The sequence below is a fragment of the Vigna umbellata genome, chromosome 3 (assembly GCF_029865625.1).
Source record: "Vigna umbellata cultivar VRB3 chromosome 3, Vumbellata_1.0, whole genome shotgun sequence".
NCBI lineage: Eukaryota > Viridiplantae > Streptophyta > Magnoliopsida > Fabales > Fabaceae > Vigna > Vigna umbellata.
The window spans coordinates 50,427,053-50,448,222 of NC_142167.1; the positions used below are offsets into that span (position 1 = coordinate 50,427,053).

The following is a 21,170-nucleotide window of genomic DNA, read 5'->3' on the forward strand; positions in this document are numbered from 1 at the left end:
TTTTTAATATTTTCCAAGTCTTGGAATTTGCAAATGAAAGTCTGAATTCAATACTATTAAAATTTTCTTCTAAAGATTAGAAAACAAAATATAGTTTAATTGGCATGTGCCTTTAATATATAAATACACTAAACTAATTGATAAATTTTGATAAATTTACATGGATCATGTTAGGTTCTGGTGAGCAAATTAAACTCTTATAGAAGTATTGTACACATCAAGTCTTAATTCACTTTATTATTCAGATATTGTAAATTCTATATAAGAAGTTAACATCTCAATAAGACACTAAATTGATTGATAGAAAGAACACTAGGCTTGCTGCTTGAATGAGGATAGACACCACAAATTAGATAATCTCCAACTTCAGTTTAATCAACTAGATTAATTGCTTATGCTTACATATTTTTTCAATAACATAACATAATTTTTTAGGTGTAAAACTTATAAGTAGAAGAGTCAGCAACAATATTCCTTAAGCCACCAATAGTAGATACCAACATAATGCACACTCCAACATATATTGAACCCTGAGAAACACAAAAGAAAAGAGGGTCATTGCCAAAAGAAAACAACAATGAACTGTGATAATCTAACTTTGCATTCTCTTAGAAATGTTGAAATAAATCAATCATTACCCAATTGATGAACCAGTTGATGCTGAATCTCTTTGGCTTCTTGATGATCAGCCACATCACACTAGGAAGCTGAACAACCGACACGCCAACATTAATCTTCTGTGTTCTAAATTAAGTCTTGTAAATTTGGTAGTTTGACATAAGCATGAGGAATGAGATGGTAAGAGAGCCTTACAAAGTATGAAGTAGGAGCAAAACCAAAGCCACCAAAGAACCCAAGAAGATCACCAAAGAAAGGGAATGTGACCCCAACAAATAATGTAAAAGCTGTAACATTTTAACAAGGTCTGGTTAGTTCAAGAATTTTCACACAAAATTGTTTTAGGTGGAAGATAACTCTGGTCTTAAACCAAAATGTAGATGGTTTCAAAAATCTCACCAACAAAAGCTGATCTAGCGACAAGTCTAAGAGATAATCCAGGAGGGAAGTTCAATCTTTTGACCATCGACCTCTCGATCAAGTCAAAAACAGGCATGGCATAAACCTGGAATCCAATGTTTCGACATTAATAAGGTAACATACTAGAGTAGTGTGAGCATGTGCTTGCTTGTGTTGTGTTTGTACCTGGTAGCTACCAACAACATGAATGAATACCATCAAGTTAGCTGAGGCTATGAGCCAAGCAGGTTTTTCAAATTCCATAAGCACATTGTCCTCAACATCTCTTCCAAAGGTCCAATATCCTACCAGTGCCAGTGGGAAATAGCATATAGCATTGATGAAATATGCACCTATAGCCCCTCTCCACATTGGTATCTTTGAGGGCTTCTCAGGGGTTGATGGAATTGTGGCCTGAATTTCAAGGGTCACTGCATGGCCAGCAAATGCAAATGAAATTTGACCAAGTGCATTGAAGATTCTGAACATTAAGTCCGTAGAACTGGTTTGCTTGTATGCATAGCTAACATTGTCAACACGGCCTCTAGCCAAACATGCTACCCAAGCTATAGTTGAATAGCTGCAATCAAAGCACCAGAAGAGTAAGTTACTGCTTTTGAAAACAGTAGAATTCAACACAACCTAATCAGAAGCCACTGGATTCACAAGAAACAATGAGTGTTAAATAGTATATACTATATTTTATTTCAACTCATCCAACCATGTGTTCTAGCAAAGATCTTTTCTTAAAGTTGGATTTTTTCAACCGACTCTGCCAAGTTTTAAAAGTCATGCATGTGGCTCTGCTTGTTCACAAGCATAGCCAAAAGGGTAAATTTGATGATATCTTTCTACAAAATATTTAGGCTTCATCATATCAAATTCTGAAAATTCTGAGCTTCAGGGACAGTTTTCACATGGATAACTCATCCTGGGAAGAATCCAATCATATTTCTCCCTGGAATCTTCCTTACATGGGTGCAAAATGCCAAGCCAGCTCAGTAACCCCTCAAATCTGCTAAATATTGAATGATAGTGATCATGATGGAAAGCTAGTGCCAGAAAAGTGAAGACATGGGTGGCTTTTCCAATGGTCCCAACATTTATTAAGGCCAAAAATGATCCTTGCATCAAAACATCTATTTCATAGTAATCAGAAAGATAGATATTCAATAATACAAAAGAATGGTCAGGACCATTATGGAAACTCCCCTAGACATGTGGAAATCAAGAAATACCTCAGTGACATCACTGCAGCTGCTAAAGAAACTCCTGCAACGGAGTTGAAATTGGGAAGCTGAGACAAGAGGAAATGGATGGCACCAAAAATGACAATCCACCAAGATTGCTTGAGTTGAGTACAATTGGTGCAAGCAATCTCCATGAACTTCTTCAGGCACTTCCCTCCGGTGACCATATAAACAATATTACACCCAACTTGCACAATCAGTTGCTGGGGCAGCACAATCCATGGTCCTAACTTTGGTCCAAAAGCATGTCTACCAAGATCAATGTAACGATCAAACCGGGTTCCGGGGACACACTCATGGAGTTGGATCATTTGCCACATTGAGTTTAAGGTCAGGCACCAAGTTAGAAACAGAATCAAGGTCCCTGGTACCCTTCAAAGATAAGGAAAAAGAAAACTCAGTTACATAATATATTTTGCTCAAGTTGCCACCTTTGTGGCATTTCAAAGACTTAAAGCTATAAGTTGCAGTTTACCATCCTAGATATGCCATGGCATAGGGCAGACTGAGCACACCAGCACCAATCATGGCTGTCACAGTGTGAAAAGTTGAGTACCACCATTTGGCATTGCGAGAGGGACCATTCTCCACCCATTTCTGATCTGATTTAGCTTCCTACAAGTGTAGAACATGCAACAACATGAATAAGAAAAGAAAAAAAGAAGATGACATAACAGAAGAGTGTTGTTTAGAAAACAAATATTGAGTAAACTACGTTGATAACAGTATAGTACCATTTCCTTAGAAGGGGGAGAAGAAGCTGAGACCATTTTGCAGAGGACTTTTGGTGAAATGTATGTCAGTTTCATGTGAAGCGGTTGATGCTATATAAACTGTTCCAAAGTTTATGCATTTATTAATGGTGAACAGATCATCATCCCTGCTTTCTGTGGTACATGCTTTTACGGTAGTCAACAATAGTCAATGTAGAGGAGCATTTGTGGAACCGTTTTGGTAATCCACTAACATCAATTCAGACCCATTTTTGTGTGTACCTAGTTCATATCCTGGCATCCTACATCATTGAAACATGTAATCTCTCCATCCAAAATGCTTAGTTTAAAACTTTCTTCACACATAAATATCATAAGTGATAGTATATTTTTGGCTTAACAGGTTTTTTTCTCTCCATATTTAAGGAATTTATTATATGTAATCTTTCAATTTTCCTTTTATCTTAAAAACATATGTGGTGAGTAGAATTGAGATGTGAATTTATAATATATATAGAGATTGTGTTGGAAGTTTCGTATCGATTAGAAGTAAGATCAATTTATAATATATTATAAATCTAGAGGTTGAGTTAAGTTTAAAGTTCATTTCTTAATTACGTTAAATAAAACTCTTGAAGAAAAAAATCATTAAATTATATATATTTTTCAAAAATTAAGGATTAAATATATTTTCATGTTTTTTTTAAAATTAAATTAAATACTTATTTTCTTTCTACACTTTGTAAAAATTATGTAATAAATTATCACTAAAAATAATAAATAAAGTTAAAAAAATAGTTTACATATAAAAAACATATGTATACATGTTGAAAATCTCATTCTTAATAATACCCTTTACTAAGTGTATTATATATGTTGCAAGTAACAAAAATAATAGCATTTCAACTTAGTTTTCTTCAAAAGTTTGATCTTTTATACAGTGTTAAAACATGGGGGTATTTTTTTATGGATTACTTTTGCCTAACACATGGAATGCGGATCATAATTTAATCACTCTTTGGTGTAGTTAGGAGACAGCCACAAACTTCTTTATGTTTTTTTAGTGGGTTTAGAAAATTGGTAGAGGATTACATATAGGTGTAATGTAATGGTCCTTCCTAGTGGATAATACGTAATGAAATTGAGATGTATGTTTTCCCCTGATGCTAAGGACCTCTAAAATGTTGTTTAATTTTGGAATTGACCAATGATGGAAACATATTTCCGGTGAGTGAAAGGGATCCAAAATTTCATCATTACCCATCTTGACTAAGGCCTTATAAAAAAAAGCTTTTTAATTTATGGTTGATGATTAAAGTTTAAGGCAAAGTTGGTGGAGATTCCATTGTTTGAAAAGATTATTTCTAATTTTATTTCCAATTCAATCTTATTTCATGAAATAAGTTAGTATAATTTGTTTCATCAAATTTATGACAAGTGCTATTATATTAATACATGATGCTTATTGTTCATATTAAAGATGCTTTCGTTGAGAAGTTAACTTTTCATGTATTGCTTTCGATAACAAATTATATTTTATTAAGTATTGTTTTCGTTGAGAAGTTAACTTTTGATGTATTAATGTTGTTATTATTAATTTGATCAAAATGATGATATTGACTCGTTTTAAAAAAAATTAAGTTAGAATAACTTAAAGCAGGAAATATTAAAAACTATTAATCTTTATTTGAATAGTTGTCGCCATAAAAAAATTCATTTTATTTATATTTTGATAAATTTTATAATTTTTATCAAAGACACGTCGAATAACTTTTTCTCATAAGATTTTCAATAAAAAATAAGACAAAAAAACTATATATATGACGTTCTTTCTGAATCAAAATTATTTGTAAAAAATATTTGAAAGTTTTCTAAATTCTTCATTTACGTCAACATGTAAATAAATGATTTACTTTTTATTCTTAAATTAATCACGAATCATTTGTGGAAACATATGTTAATTATTGGAAGAATATATTCATAAAACTGAAAATAATATATGCTAAAGTAATTGAGTGTTATTAGTTGGTGACGCTGATGTTTGGTTGGAGGATCCATTCCTTCACATCACATCTGTCACATTCCTTTTTATGATTTATTTTTGTTTTTCATTCTTCTTTGAGAAACAGGAATTTCCAAAGCTATACTCACAGATTATGATTTTTTTTCCCACTAACACAGATGTTAATAAAAAGGACTGTTATTGTGATAATTTTTCTAATTTCTTATAACTTTTTATTTTTTATTTGATTTTATTTTTCTAAAATAGAAATTAATATAATTGTTCTTATATGATCGGATAATCCTACATGACCATTCAATCCTACTCTTTGCCTTTGAAGCTCTTCCTCGGACAATCTGTGTGTCTTGATCGGATGAAACACTCTCACGATCAAATTAAAGTTATCTTGTTTTCGGACAAATAATCTATCAATACTAAAAAACTATCATTTTACCGTGAACATTATTTATATTTGTAAAAATGACATTTATTCTTGCATCTCATGTTTTTTTTTTTTAAATTTCAAATATATCCCTACTAAAATTAATAGAAAGGGAGAGAATGTTGAATGGCTTAGGTAAATTTTTTTTTGTTTCGGTGGTGACTAGCAATGGTTGTTAGTGGTAAGCGTAAGCCGTGTTTGGAGAGTGTAGTGGAGATCATTGGTGACGGTGGAATAAAGTGTCACTAATCGTGTGTAAACTATTTTTTTCTTTTTTAGTAATAATTTTATATGTGTAATTCATGAATAGTATGAGTTTGGATTAATATATATATATATATATATATATATATATATATATATATATATAATTGTGCAATTTAAAATTATATAAATATAAATAAATATTTAAGACGATTTGAGTCGTTCTCTATCACAATTTTAAATCTATTTTTATGACTTTTCAAGGATTAATTAGTAAAAATTTTGATACTACGCACATGGAGACACTATATTCAGTATGAGTCAAAGTCATTGGGTGAAACATCCAACATTTTCTATCCCTTCGTAAGAGGAATGGTGACACTCGATTCTTTATCTCTACTCGAGACCTAACATCCCCTTCATATCGCAATACAAAGAGTTTTAACCATCGACAAAAGTAACAAGGAAATAACAAGGCTTATGCTCACACAACCACATTACAAAGTCATATATCATATAATAGTGAGCAATAATAATCATCCAAAACATAGGCCAATCAAAATGACAATTAACCAAAACATATGCTTAAATCAATTTTTACTAAAGCACCCTCTTGAAATTACTAAGTTTACACACATTTTCACTAATTTTATATTTCTAGAACACCCCCTCAGTTTACTAAGTATACATCCACAAATAATCCAACACTATTCATGCACTCCCTCTATATTTCTTAAGCTCACACCTTTTTCTACCAACCTTAACCATGGACCCCACTAGTCCACAATTAATAAAAATAAAAAGAATACTCTCTCTCTAACATGTGTGGACCTCATTAGATCGAACTGACTATTAAGGAGGTTGGCCGAGTTGTTGAGAAGCTTGGCTACACTTTCTTTCGCTCATCTAGAACATGTGGGAAGGTACTTGCGAAAGATACTCTGATGCTTAAGTTAATATGTAACCATCCAGATGACTAAAGATGCATGTTTGTGTATGTTTCTTTAAAGTCATACTTGAGACCTTTATATAATAGTTGAGATTAACCTTTACCTTTTGTTGACCTAATGGTTACGCAATCGTACCTTAATGTGTATTAAGGAGTTAATCTATTGATGGATAGACATTAGGATGCTTAACTCATGGAGGGAATGGTCAGGTTGTTGAACAAGCCGGTTGAGAAGTTGTGGAGCTTGGTCATGTTGTGAAAGGGGTTGGTCGAGCTGCTGTGGAACTTGCAGTGGAAAAGGCTGGTCAAACTGTTGTGGAGCTCGACCATGCTACTATAGATGCATACCAAACTATTAAGAAGCTTTGTTATACGGGAGGCTGGCTAGATTGATGGAGCTTGGTCTAAGAAAGACTAATCATGCTTGCGGAAGGAGACTGACTGATGGTGGAGTTCGGTCCTATAAAAGACTAGCCATACGGTATAGTTAGTGCTATCAAAATGGGTTAGAACTCGCGGACCAACCCGGCTAACCACGGGTTCGAGCTAGGTTGGATTTGAAAAAAATGTAATTTTTTTATAGGAGCCAATTTTCAACCCGACCCACTTAGAACCTGGCTTATCCGGGTTGAACCCATGGTGAATCGGGTTAGCTCACCAACCCACCTAATTTAATTTAATTATTTATTATTTTGTGTTTCAATATTATTAGTTAACACTTTTTTATTGTAATTAACACTTTTTTTTATTGTATTGTAGATGGGGATAAAAATATATTTCAAGAGAGAAAAATATTATGGATTTATCCATTCAAGACTCTAATCTTATAAATTGATAAGTAACACAAAAATTATCAATATTAGAAACTTATTTGTTCACATTTTGTACTTGCTTTTGGATTACATTTGGATTGTATGGTACTTTTTTATTTTGAATTCTCTTAAGAGTTTGACATCATTTTAGAGTAAAATTTATTTAGATTTGAATTACAAAAAAGTTGTAATTTTTTAATATGAAATAGTGAGTCAACCCGTTTAATCCACCAATCCGTGGTGGGTCGAGTCAGATTTAAATTTTTTCGACTCGCTAATAAGTAAGTCAGATTGGATTGACTCACTAAGTGACCAACCCATAATTAATCGAGTAGTTACTCATTTTGACAACACTAAATACAATATTTAAATAATCAAATTAAAGATATCTTCTCATCTAACTTATGTGGTTGCTGAGCCAAATAGCAATATAACCAAATATAATAACCATTTGTTAAAACTAAAAATAGTTAATTACATAGTATAATTAAATATAATTAGGTTTTCTTAAAATTACAATAACTTTTAAAATAAATGAAGGAAATAATGATACAGTGGATATTAAATTACAACAAAGTGAACAAGTTACTCATTCTTTTCTGGCCAATAAGTTAATTAACTATTTACACATGAAAAAAGACAAAATAATATTTCGTTTCATGAAATTTAGTCTATCAGTTAATTTATCTAGTTATACAATAATAACAAATTAAGCACTAGCTTAATTATACTTTTTTGTTTAATTATATTTTATTTTATATATATAAATTTATTTCGCTAAAATATTTGTATGAAAATAATGATTAGAATATAGGATTAATATTTGTAAAAAAAAATAAAAAGTAAACTACAATAACAAGAGAATAATGATAGTGGAGACTAAAGTACGGATTCCTGTTCCGTCACAAGTGAACACGTTGCTCTTTCTTTTCGGCCGAGTAATGATGACAAACGAAGAATTAAAACTTTTTTAATTTTATCCTCGTATCTAATAGATTTTTATTTTATTTTGGACTAAAAATAATGTTTTTTTATTAAAACTAAAATTTATCTATTTTATTAATGACACAAAAAAGATTGGTATATTATTGCCAAAATTTATTCAAGTCTATTTGAATGGATAAAAATGAGCTTGGATTAATAGATGGAAAAAATGCATTCATACATCTTAATAAGGGCAAATGAATTGAAAAGGGTGTAAAATATAGCACAAGAAAGGTTTTTGTTTCATCATTTCATACCAAAGCAACTATAATGATTGTTTATATGAAATTAAGAAAGCATAAGAACCATATACTTTGAGAATAATCTAACTCAAATGAACAAAGAAGGAAGTATCCTTTATTCTTCTTTGAGAACCACCCATAAATTAACATGGCATCAAATCCACACAACTTTTCTTTAATTTGTTTAGCTTTTGAGACTCTATGGATGAAAATTCTTGGGAACAAGATGTCATAAATATGCTCCTACATCTATGCTTATTGTATAATAATAATTGTATTTTTAAAGTGAAAACAATAATTAATAACAAAATTATAAAGCTTGTCTTTCACTAATTCTTCAAATCAGAAAAGTAGAGATTGATTTATAAACCCTTTATAATAAGTCAGCCTAATCAATCTCAAATCGTTAATTATTAGAAACAATTTTGAAAAGATTCCAAGAACATAACATAATATTAATCGAATATATTGAATATTTTTAAATAGTTCATTTTTATATATTATTAATGTAAAATTTTCCCTTTCATTAACTATTTACGTTACATGTATAGTATATGTGGTTTCGATCAATTACAAACAAAATATTGAAAAGAAGCTTCGTTTTATATATGCATAATAGTTTACTATTGTGTTTTTCAAAAACGATGATTCAGTTTATGATATGCCTGTTTTCTTTTATAAATGGCTGCATATATCTTGTACAATTTTGGAATAACAAATTTTTACTGATAGTTTTTATTATAAAATATATTTTCAGTCAAAAATGTTTTTATAATGTTTCCAATTAAAAATTCATTATTTTTACATTCCTTATTGCAACATTAGTGATTATAAGAATGCCAATGAATCTAACTTGACCAACAAAATTAATTGAACTTATTTATCAAATTAATATGACTCACTATATAATACTTGAGACATACCATGTGAAGCTTCTTTCCATTCTTCTTTTATGGGAACCTACTAAAATAGACAATCACTAGAATAAACTATAGATTTTTGACACCATGTCAAGAAAAAGTTTAATATTCTTTATTCATTGTTAATTTTTCTAATAGATATATTTTATATTCTTTTAGTTTTGAATATTTTGAAAGTACTTATTAAAAAATAAAATATAATGAGAGAGAAACTCAATCTGTAACATCCCAAAATATAGTAATCACTATAATTCAGAATTAATCACAATTAACAGCAACATTAAACAGTCTTTACACAAATAACCGCTGCGCCAAAAGAATACAGCACTTATATAAATAAACAGTACTGTTCAGTAACTTACAGCAGAGTTTACAGTGTTCAGAAATCCACCAAAATACATAAAACAGATCTGCATACAAAATTCTGCAGAATTATATACAGAACTTCCAAAACTCAGTACAGAAAACATAACCTCTACTACTAATCTAATCCTACTGCTCCGATTTTACTTCAACCTCCACAAGGTTAGCATCCTCCACCTTTTCTTCGTCCAACACTTGCTCAAGGGATACACCACCATCTGCTCACATCCACAACGGATGATCATTGCATTTTGACAACACGGATTATACATGGACAATAGACAACACAATGGAAACGCAAGGGTAAGCTTATAATATTTAATTTATACAATCAACACATACATTTATATTTAAATCCACACATACATCATGCAAGCTCATCAATTAACAATCATACAGATACTTATATAATAGACAGACTGTCCGGACTGTATGAACCGTGTAGCTACAGGCGTCCTTGCACCCGAGTGGTGTAGTAACTGGGTAACACCAAACAGCTGCCACTCGAGGTAAGTCCGTTCTTACGTCGCCCATGTTAACTTATGGACTAAGGACCTCCTGCCATTCCCACGCATGACTACCCCCTTCTACTTGAAGAGGTGTATCACGGAATATCAGGATGGACCAAGCCAGCTTAGCATGCCCACAGTCATACTTTACAAAAATCAACAATCAATCATATTAGAGACGTTCCTCCTTGGAACGCTCATCATAATTCATTTCCAATAATTCATTCCACATATAATTCACCATATTAAACAGTTCACTGAATCCATATTTCCATTCTGTATTCCACTCTCTTAATTTCACGAAAGTTCATCATTTAATAAATAGAAATTTACATGTTACAGTACTCTGCATCCTTGTTTCTGAACAAGAGAAAAGAACCAAGGAACTCACCTAATACTCTTTAAAATTTATAATTTGAAAATACTGATCTTTAAAAGACATGAATGATACTTAGAAAGATTTTGAATGTAACGAGTCCAGGTAGAATCCAAAGGATAACACCAGTAAGACATTGTTTAGATAAACAGTCAATATAATTTGATTTCAGAAAACAGCACTGCCAGAAAAACGAACGTTAATTAGCAATTTGGACGAACGCCAGTTACGTTCGCTCAGAGTTCAATGGTAAGGACGAGCGTTCAATTATAAAACCGAACCCTGCTTTGAACGAACGCCAGGTAAATGACCGAGCACAATCAGAACGAACGCTGGTAAAACCCAAGCGTTATCTAGGACGAACGTTTCGATATAAGACCGAACGTCAACTTGGACGAACGTTCAATATAAGGACGAACGCTCTCTTAGAATGCACGTTCGACATAAGGTCGAACAACAATAAGAACGAACGCTCAATCATGAGGACGAGCGTCAATAAGGACGGACGCTCGACTTAAGGCCGAACGTCACTTCTTTATAAAGTTTTAAATACTTAGCTGTACTGAGCAGATCGAAAGCTCATTCACCCAATTGGGGGACGCTCGTTCTTGAGCAGAATTCATTCCAAATGAATGAATTCCAATCTAAGTCATGCTAACCAAACACCGAACGGTCTAAGACCGTCCAGTGACGAACGTCCTTTTAGCAACAGAGAATGATCAGAAATTCAGATTTTTCACACTTAGTAGAATTTTTCCCAGATTTCAATTTTTCTAACTTTATACTTTCATTTCAGATTTAATTCACTTCCAACATGTTATCATACAGTTTTCAACATCTAATTCATTCCAAGTATCCAATAACCATACTCAGTTCATGCATCATCAATTCAACATGTAATCAAATCAAATCCAACATCAAATATCATTCATCCAAGCCGTATCAGTTCATGACAGACCCATCCAAACTAGAATTCATATCAGATATCATAAACCATTCTTAACAGCTCAACCTCATAATTTTCATACATTCCAAACCAACATGCAGATCAATCACATTATCAGAAAACCAGATTTCATAACTGTGGTCATTTACACAGCTCGAACATCATACATTTAATACATGCACATCAGATCATAACACATACAGTATAAATTAAAATTATAGGCTTCCCTTACCTGTTACTGCAGTGAAATTCCAATTGTTTAAGGTTTATCTTGATCACTCACAGTTCTCTACCCAAATGAATTCACTCCACGACTTTCACTAAATCTAAAATACCAAAATAACATAAAGATCAAACCTATAACTCATTCATGCAACCAGAATTTTGATTAGCATGAACTCAATGGACAATTATGCAGAATGAGAACTTACCAGTTCAGTTCTCAATTCTGTTCGAATCAAGTTGATGTTCACGGTGCAGTGACAGTGTTTACAGTATCTGAAACAGAATTTGAGGAGATGATGAATGAGAAATTTTAGAGAGAAGATGAGAGTTCTCAGAAACTCAGATTTTTATCCTTGCATGCAACTGATACAGTGTTCCTAGAAATTTTAAGATTAGATTGTGGTTTGGAGCTTACCAGTTACAGAATCAAAAGAGGTTCGGATCAAAATGGAGCTTGCTGGCCCGTGAATGTTCCTATGGTTTCAGAAAACGGATTGGAGTTGAAGGAAGTGAGTAATGGTAGAGAGAAGATAAAGGTTCTTAGTGAGAAGTTGGAGAAGATGAAAGGTTTGGTTTTCTGAGGAAGACGAAGTGTGAGTGTGAGTGAAAGAGTTTTCTCAAAACTCAGAATTTTGAGTGGATTCCACATCAAACAAGAGAGCGTTTCATAGTCTGCCACTTGCACACCAAACCCTGCTTGGAATTCTCTCCCGTGACACTTGGCGTGTGTGCATGCACAGATTGGTGCGTTTTTAATGCACTGAGTGTGTGTGACGTGGTGCAGTTTCCAGAGAATGGTGGAGCTTGATTTCAGTGCATTGCAGGAAGAGATTTAGCAGATTTGAAGTAGGATTAAATCAACTCAGAATTATAGTGCACTAATCTGGTTTAACACAGAATTATCATTGTTTAATTATATAGGGTCTTACATTCTCCCTAACTACAAAAATTTTCGTCCTCGAAAATTTATAAATTACAAGCAAATAAGTGTGGATATAATTCCTTCATTGCACTCTCTACTTCCCACGTTGAATCTCCAGTCTTAGCATCCCACACCACCTTCACTAGACGAAGGTCTTTTCCTTTATGCAGTTTGGTGCGTTCATCTTCAATGCGGACTGGTTGCAGCTCCAATGTTCTGTCTTGACGCAGTTGGATGTTTTCCAGCTCCAAGATATGAGAAGGATTAGATATGTATTTCCTAAGCTGAGACACATGGAAAACTGGATGTAGATTTGATAATTGAGGAGGCAACGCAAGTTCATAGGCTACTGGTCCAATCTTCTTCAATATTTGATACGGCCCTATGAACTTGGGAGACAACTTCTTTGGACGTAATACTCTTCCCACTCCAGTGATTGGATTCAGTCTCAAAAACACATGATCACCTGCAGCGAACTCCAGTGGTCTCCTTCTCCTATCCGCATAGGATTTCTGTCTGCTCAAGGACGTTTTCAGTCTCTCCTGGATCAACTTCACTTTATCAGTAGTTTGCTGGATGAGCTCAGGTCCAGTTAGCACGTTCTCTCCATCCTGAAACCAGCAAAGTGGCGTTCTGCACTTCCTCCCATAGAGAGCTTCAAACGGCGCCATCCCAATGCTAGCTTGAAAGCTGTTGTTATATGTGAATTCCACAAGAGGCAGCACCTCATCCCATGCGCCTAAGTGATCTAGGACGCACGTCCTCAGTAGGTCTTCTAGCGTCTGGATTGTACGTTCAGATTGGCCATCCGTTTGAGGATGATATGCTGAACTCATCTGCAGCTTGCTCCCCAACTCGGCTTGTAATGATTGCCAAAAACGAGATGTGAATCTCGTGTCTCGGTCAGAAACTATGCTTGAAGGCACTCCATGTAGACGAACAATCTCATTAATATACAACTTGGCCAAATTGGTCATGGACATCTTCAGATTCACTGCCAAGAAGTGTGCGCTCTTTGTCAACCTATCCACAATCACCCAAATTGAGTCATGGTTCCTAACTGTCCGTGGTAGATGGGTCACAAAATCCATGGAAATGCTGTCCCACTTCCATTCAGGAATTTCCAGTGGTTGAAGCAGACCTCCTGGACGTTGGTGTTCAGCCTTGGCACGTTGGCAAGTCAAGCAAGATGCTACAAATCGTGCAACATCACTCTTCATTCCAGGCCACCAGAACGAACGCCTAAGATCTTGGTACATCTTAGTCATACCGGGATGTATGCTAAGACGGCTATGATGTGCTTCCTCCAGTATAATCCGCTTCAGCTCTCCATCATTGGGAATGCACGTTCTACCAAGGTAACGTAACATACCATCCGTTCCAGCATTAAATTCTTTAGCCTTGTCTGTACCAAGTGCATCAAAGATTTTCACCAAGTTTTCATCTTCACGTTGCTTCGTCCATATACGATCAAACACATTGCTTGATATCCTAAGGTTGCAGCACTTGATGCTGTTCGGTTCTAACTCATACTGCAACCTTAGATCTCTGAAACTCTCCACTAAGTGCAGCTCCTTCACCATCATTAACGAGACATGCACTGCCTTCCTGCTTAATGCGTCTGCCACTACGTTTGCTTTACCAGGATGATAAAGCAACTCAAAATCATAATCTTTTAGGAATTCCAGCCAACGCCTCTGCCTCATGTTCAACTCCTTCTGGTCAAATAAATATTTGAGGCTCTTGTGATCACTGAAGACTTGGAAAGTGGATCCGTATAGATAATGCCTCCAAATCTTCAATGCAAACACAACCGCTGCCAGCTCCAAATCATGCGTTGGATAATTCTTCTCATGTATCTTCAATTGCCGAGAAGCATACGCCACTGCCTTCTTCTCTTGCATGAGAACGCACCCCAAACCTTGGTGAGATGCATCACAGTAAACTTCAAACGGTTTGGCAGTGTCCGGAATCACTAAAACTGGAGCGCTTGTCAACTTATTCTTCAGCTCTTGGAAGCGTTCTTCACACAAATCCGTCCAAGCAAAAGGGTGATCTTTCCTCGTAAGCTGCGTCAACGGTGCTACTATCTTGGAAAACCCTTCAATGAAACGCCTATAGTAGCCCGCAAGACCAACAAAACTCCTCACTTCCGTGATTGAACGAGGACTTTTCCATTCCAACACTGCACGTACCTTAGCTGGATCCACTGAAATACCTCCAGCCGAGACCACATGTCCCAAAAACTGCACCTCCTTCATCCAGAATTCACACTTGGACAGTTTGGCATACAACTCCTTCTCCCTCAACACACTCAGCACTGCCCTCAAGTGTTCTTCATGCTCGGCTTGTGTCTTAGAGTAGATGAGGATGTCATCTATGAAGACAACCACAAACTTGTCCAAGTAAGGTCTGAATATACGGTTCATATAATCCATGAACACAGCAGGAGCGTTTGTTACTCCAAATGGCATCACTACATACTCGTAGTGTCCATAACGAGACCTGAAGGCTGTTTTCTGGATGTCATCCTCCTTCACCCTGATTTGGTGATATCCTGAACGCAGATCAATCTTAGAAAATACCGTTGCCCCATGCAGTTGATCCAACAAGTCATCAATCCTAGGCAACGGGTATTTGTTCTTGATGGTCAGCTTGTTTAACTGACGATAGTCAATGCATAACCGAGAGCTGCCATCCTTTTTCTTCACTAACAGTACAGGTGCTCCCCAAGGTGACACACTTGGTCTGATAAATTGTTTCTCCATGAGTTCTTCAATCTGTTTCTTAAGTTCAACCAATTCTGCAGGCGCCATACGGTATGGTTGGACTGATATAGGGGCTGCCGTGGTCACCAAGTCTATGGTGAATTCGACTTCTCTAACAGGAGGCAACCCTGGTATTTCATCTGGAAAAATATCCAGAAACTCCTCCACAACAGACGTTCGTTCCTGCTTCAAACCTCCCAGCTCTTGGTCCTCATGTGTCATGATGAGAAAACAAGCCGCGCCCTCCATAATATCTTCCTTTAACTGACCGAGAGTCACACCAAGGCATTCCTCTTCTTCTTCTGGAAAAATCAACTCCTTCTTGCCACAGTCTATGAGAATGCGATTGGTATTGAGCCAATCCATTCCCAAAATTATTTCTAAATCTTTGAGTGGCAAACAGATAAGATTCACCTTGTACCTACGTCCTTCTACCTCAATAGGGCATCTAACACACATGGTAGATGTCCTAACTTCACCCGCAGCTGGTGTTGACACCACCAAATCAAAATTCATCTCACTCACAGCTATTCCCAACTTATCAACGCACGCCTTCGATATGAAGGAGTGTGTCGCCCCCGAGTCAAACAACACACAACAATTTATTCCATACAGCAAGCATGTGCCAGTAACGAGCGTACCTGAGCTCGCTGCTTCTGCACCAGTGATTGCATAAACACGTCCAGCTGCTTGGGCTCGTCCTCCTCTAGCCTGATTTCTGCCAGCATTCGGTGGCCTCAACACAGCTCGTCCACCCATGTTGCACTCATTCTCCAAGTGCCCACTTCTTCTACATTTCGTGCAGAATTTTCCTCCCGTGAGTTGAGGGCAAGATGAACGATAGTGTGGCCCTCCACACTGGAAACAAGTGACGTTTCCTGGTTGTCCGGCAGTGATTAATGCTCGTGATCCACTTGCATTTGACTGACCTGGGCGAGCGTAAGGAGTACTTCTCGTGTTGGCAGTACCCCTGGATACAATCGACCCTCTAGTCACCTGTGTCTGCTTCTTTTGTCGTTCCACTTCTGCCATATTCTTCTCCAATACTTTGGCTCTTTCCACCATTGCAGGAAATGACCGAATGCATAAACTTGATATCAACACCTTCAGGTCGCTTCTTAATCCATTCTCAAATTTCCTACACTGCCACTCTTCACTAGTGGCCATCGTATTAAACCTCAACAACTGTTTGAAAGAATTTGTGTACTCGGATACAGATTTTCCCCCTTGCACCAGCTGAAGAAATTCTACTTCCTTGGCATAGCGAACGCTGTCTGGGAAATATTCTTCATAAAATTTGTTTCTAAAAACCTCCCAGGTGATAGGAGCATGAGTGTCGGCCAGGATAGCCCTCACACTCGTCCACCAGTGGTTGGCCTCACCAGTCAACAAGTACTCAGTAAACGCCAATCTGTTGTCGTCAGGACACCTCTTTGCATTATAAATCTTCTCAATGTCCCTCAGCCAATGATCTGCCTCATCAGGAAGACATTTGCCACTGAACTTGGCAGGGTGATGCTGAAGGAAACTTTCCAAACTCCATTCAGCATTTGGTTGAGCAGCGTTTGAAGAAGATGCTCCAGGCGCACCTCTAGTTGCAGCCAGGATCTCCATCAATTGCCTTTGCGTGTTTTCAGAATTGACACGCGATGCCTCCAATCCTTGCATAGCAGCTTGGTTTTGCTGCATCAGAGTGGCGTTTTGCTCCATCAGTGTAGTATTCTGTTGATGCAGTCGTTCAACTACGGTTTCCAACAACCTAGTGTTGCTGGACGTATCGGACTCATTCGGTTGGGGAGGAGGAGGAAGTCTAGGCGCCATTAGTTCTCTGAATCAGAGAAAAACGAGCGTTAGTAAAGTTCGAGAGTTAAAACAATAACTCATTAACATATAATAAGCACACAGCAAAACGTAGTGCACTCATACCTACAGTGTTCCTTAAAAGAACAAAACTGCTCTGATACCACTAATGTAACATCCCAAAATATAGTAATCACTATAATTCAGAATTAATCACAATTAACAGCAACATTAAACAGTCTTTACACAAATAACCGCTGCGCCAAAGAATACAGCACTTATATAAATAAACAGTACTGTTCAGTAACTTACAGCAGAGTTTACAGTGTTCAGAAATCCACCAAAATACATAAAACAGATCTGCATACAAAATTCTGCAGAATTATATACAGAACTTCCAAAACTCAGTACAGAAAACATAACCTCTACTACTAATCTAATCCTACTGCTCCGATTTTACTTCAACCTCCACAAGGTTAGCATCCTCCACCTTTTCTTCGTCCAACACTTGCTCAAGGGATACACCACCATCTGCTCACATCCACAACGGATGATCATTGCATTTTGACAACACGGATTATACATGGACAATAGACAACACAATGGAAACGCAAGGGTAAGCTTATAATATTTAATTTATACAATCAACACATACATTTATATTTAAATCCACACATACATCATGCAAGCTCATCAATTAACAATCATACAGATACTTATATAATAGACAGACTGTCCGGACTGTATGAACCGTGTAGCTACAGGCGTCCTTGCACCCGAGTGGTGTAGTAACTGGGTAACACCAAACAGCTGCCACTCGAGGTAAGTCCGTTCTTACGTCGCCCATGTTAACTTATGGACTAAGGACCTCCTGCCATTCCCACGCATGACTACCCCCTTCTACTTGAAGAGGTGTATCACGGAATATCAGGATGGACCAAGCCAGCTTAGCATGCCCACAGTCATACTTTACAAAAATCAACAATCAATCATATTAGAGACGTTCCTCCTTGGAACGCTCATCATAATTCATTTCCAATAATTCATTCCACATATAATTCACCATATTAAACAGTTCACTGAATCCATATTTCCATTCTGTATTCCACTCTCTTAATTTCACGAAAGTTCATCATTTAATAAATAGAAATTTACATGTTACAGTACTCTGCATCCTTGTTTCTGAACAAGAGAAAAGAACCAAGGAACTCACCTAATACTCTTTAAAATTTATAATTTGAAAATACTGATCTTTAAAAGACATGAATGATACTTAGAAAGATTTTGAATGTAACGAGTCCAGGTAGAATCCAAAGGATAACACCAGTAAGACATTGTTTAGATAAACAGTCAATATAATTTGATTTCAGAAAACAGCACTGCCAGAAAAACGAACGTTAATTAGCAATTTGGACGAACGCCAGTTACGTTCGCTCAGAGTTCAATGGTAAGGACGAGCGTTCAATTATAAAACCGAACCCTGCTTTGAACGAACGCCAGGTAAATGACCGAGCACAATCAGAACGAACGCTGGTAAAACCCAAGCGTTATCTAGGACGAACGTTTCGATATAAGACCGAACGTCAACTTGGACGAACGTTCAATATAAGGACGAACGCTCTCTTAGAATGCACGTTCGACATAAGGTCGAACAACAATAAGAACGAACGCTCAATCATGAGGACGAGCGTCAATAAGGACGGACGCTCGACTTAAGGCCGAACGTCACTTCTTTATAAAGTTTTAAATACTTAGCTGTACTGAGCAGATCGAAAGCTCATTCACCCAATTGGGGGACGCTCGTTCTTGAGCAGAATTCATTCCAAATGAATGAATTCCAATCTAAGTCATGCTAACCAAACACCGAACGGTCTAAGACCGTCCAGTGACGAACGTCCTTTTAGCAACAGAGAATGATCAGAAATTCAGATTTTTCACACTTAGTAGAATTTTTCCCAGATTTCAATTTTTCTAACTTTATACTTTCATTTCAGATTTAATTCACTTCCAACATGTTATCATACAGTTTTCAACATCTAATTCATTCCAAGTATCCAATAACCATACTCAGTTCATGCATCATCAATTCAACATGTAATCAAATCAAATCCAACATCAAATATCATTCATCCAAGCCGTATCAGTTCATGACAGACCCATCCAAACTAGAATTCATATCAGATATCATAAACCATTCTTAACAGCTCAACCTCATAATTTTCATACATTCCAAACCAACATGCAGATCAATCACATTATCAGAAAACCAGATTTCATAACTGTGGTCATTTACACAGCTCGAACATCATACATTTAATACATGCACATCAGATCATAACACATACAGTATAAATTAAAATTATAGGCTTCCCTTACCTGTTACTGCAGTGAAATTCCAATTGTTTAAGGTTTATCTTGATCACTCACAGTTCTCTACCCAAATGAATTCACTCCACGACTTTCACTAAATCTAAAATACCAAAATAACATAAAGATCAAACCTATAACTCATTCATGCAACCAGAATTTTGATTAGCATGAACTCAATGGACAATTATGCAGAATGAGAACTTACCAGTTCAGTTCTCAATTCTGTTCGAATCAAGTTGATGTTCACGGTGCAGTGACAGTGTTTACAGTATCTGAAACAGAATTTGAGGAGATGATGAATGAGAAATTTTAGAGAGAAGATGAGAGTTCTCAGAAACTCAGATTTTTATCCTTGCATGCAACTGATACAGTGTTCCTAGAAATTTTAAGATTAGATTGTGGTTTGGAGCTTACCAGTTACAGAATCAAAAGAGGTTCGGATCAAAATGGAGCTTGCTGGCCCGTGAATGTTCCTATGGTTTCAGAAAACGGATTGGAGTTGAAGGAAGTGAGTAATGGTAGAGAGAAGATAAAGGTTCTTAGTGAGAAGTTGGAGAAGATGAAAGGTTTGGTTTTCTGAGGAAGACGAAGTGTGAGTGTGAGTGAAAGAGTTTTCTCAAAACTCAGAATTTTGAGTGGATTCCACATCAAACAAGAGAGCGTTTCATAGTCTGCCACTTGCACACCAAACCCTGCTTGGAATTCTCTCCCGTGACACTTGGCGTGTGTGCATGCACAGATTGGTGCGTTTTTAATGCACTGAGTGTGTGTGACGTGGTGCAGTTTCCAGAGAATGGTGGAGCTTGATTTCAGTGCATTGCAGGAAGAGATTTAGCAGATTTGAAGTAGGATTAAATCAACTCAGAATTATAGTGCACTAATCTGGTTTAACACAGAATTATCATTGTTTAATTATATAGGGTCTTACACAATCCACATAAAATATTGATTCTATCTTCAATTCAAAACATTAAGAAATTAAGTTTATTAGTTTTTGTAATAAAGAGTTCAATTTTCTCTATCTAATATGAAACTTAAATGCATATTTCTTCGAAGAGAAATATGTTTCACCATAAAAGATATACTTACAATTCTTCTTACGAAAACTTTCACTACAAACAATTCTTACATCTAGAATTGTTCAATAAAAAAAATTACTTCAATAAAAAAAATAGTTTTGGTAAAAAATATTTTTGTTAACTTAGGAGTAGAACATTATCCATTTTACAAATAATTATCACAATATATTTATAAGTAATTAATACTCATAATTATAGATCTAGAAATACAATTATATACAAATTGAAGAGGATAAATTAATTAATGATTTGTATGAATTATTCTTAAAATAACTAT

General features: G+C 35.7%; 1 protein-coding gene and 1 long non-coding RNA gene across 3 annotated transcripts; both read right to left on the minus strand.

Annotated features, from left to right (window-relative positions):
* Positions 1-222: 222 nt before the first annotated feature.
* Positions 223-3,299, minus strand: LOC124843585 (lysine histidine transporter-like 6). Of its 2 annotated transcripts, none has more exons than XM_088108149.1 (8): positions 3,002-3,299; positions 2,743-2,882; positions 2,256-2,639; positions 1,204-1,597; positions 1,018-1,123; positions 814-905; positions 639-737; positions 223-530 (listed from the first exon to the last, which is right to left on the minus strand). In XM_088108149.1, the coding sequence occupies exons 1-8, from the start codon at positions 3,074-3,076 to the stop codon at positions 432-434; spliced, it is 1,389 nt and encodes a 462-aa protein (XP_087964275.1). In that variant the 5' UTR covers positions 3,077-3,299; the 3' UTR covers positions 223-431. The 2 variants fall into 2 exon arrangements, with proteins under 2 accessions (XP_087964275.1, XP_087964276.1); XM_088108150.1 differs by having other exon boundaries at positions 639-707; positions 3,002-3,295.
* Positions 3,300-17,714: 14,415 nt separating this feature from the next.
* Positions 17,715-20,730, minus strand: LOC148202866 (uncharacterized). Its single transcript, XR_015784845.1, has 4 exons — positions 20,229-20,730; positions 20,020-20,086; positions 19,821-19,914; positions 17,715-17,975 (listed from the first exon to the last, which is right to left on the minus strand). It is a non-coding gene; the product is annotated as an uncharacterized LOC148202866 (long non-coding RNA).
* Between the last annotated feature and the right edge of the window lie 440 nt (positions 20,731-21,170).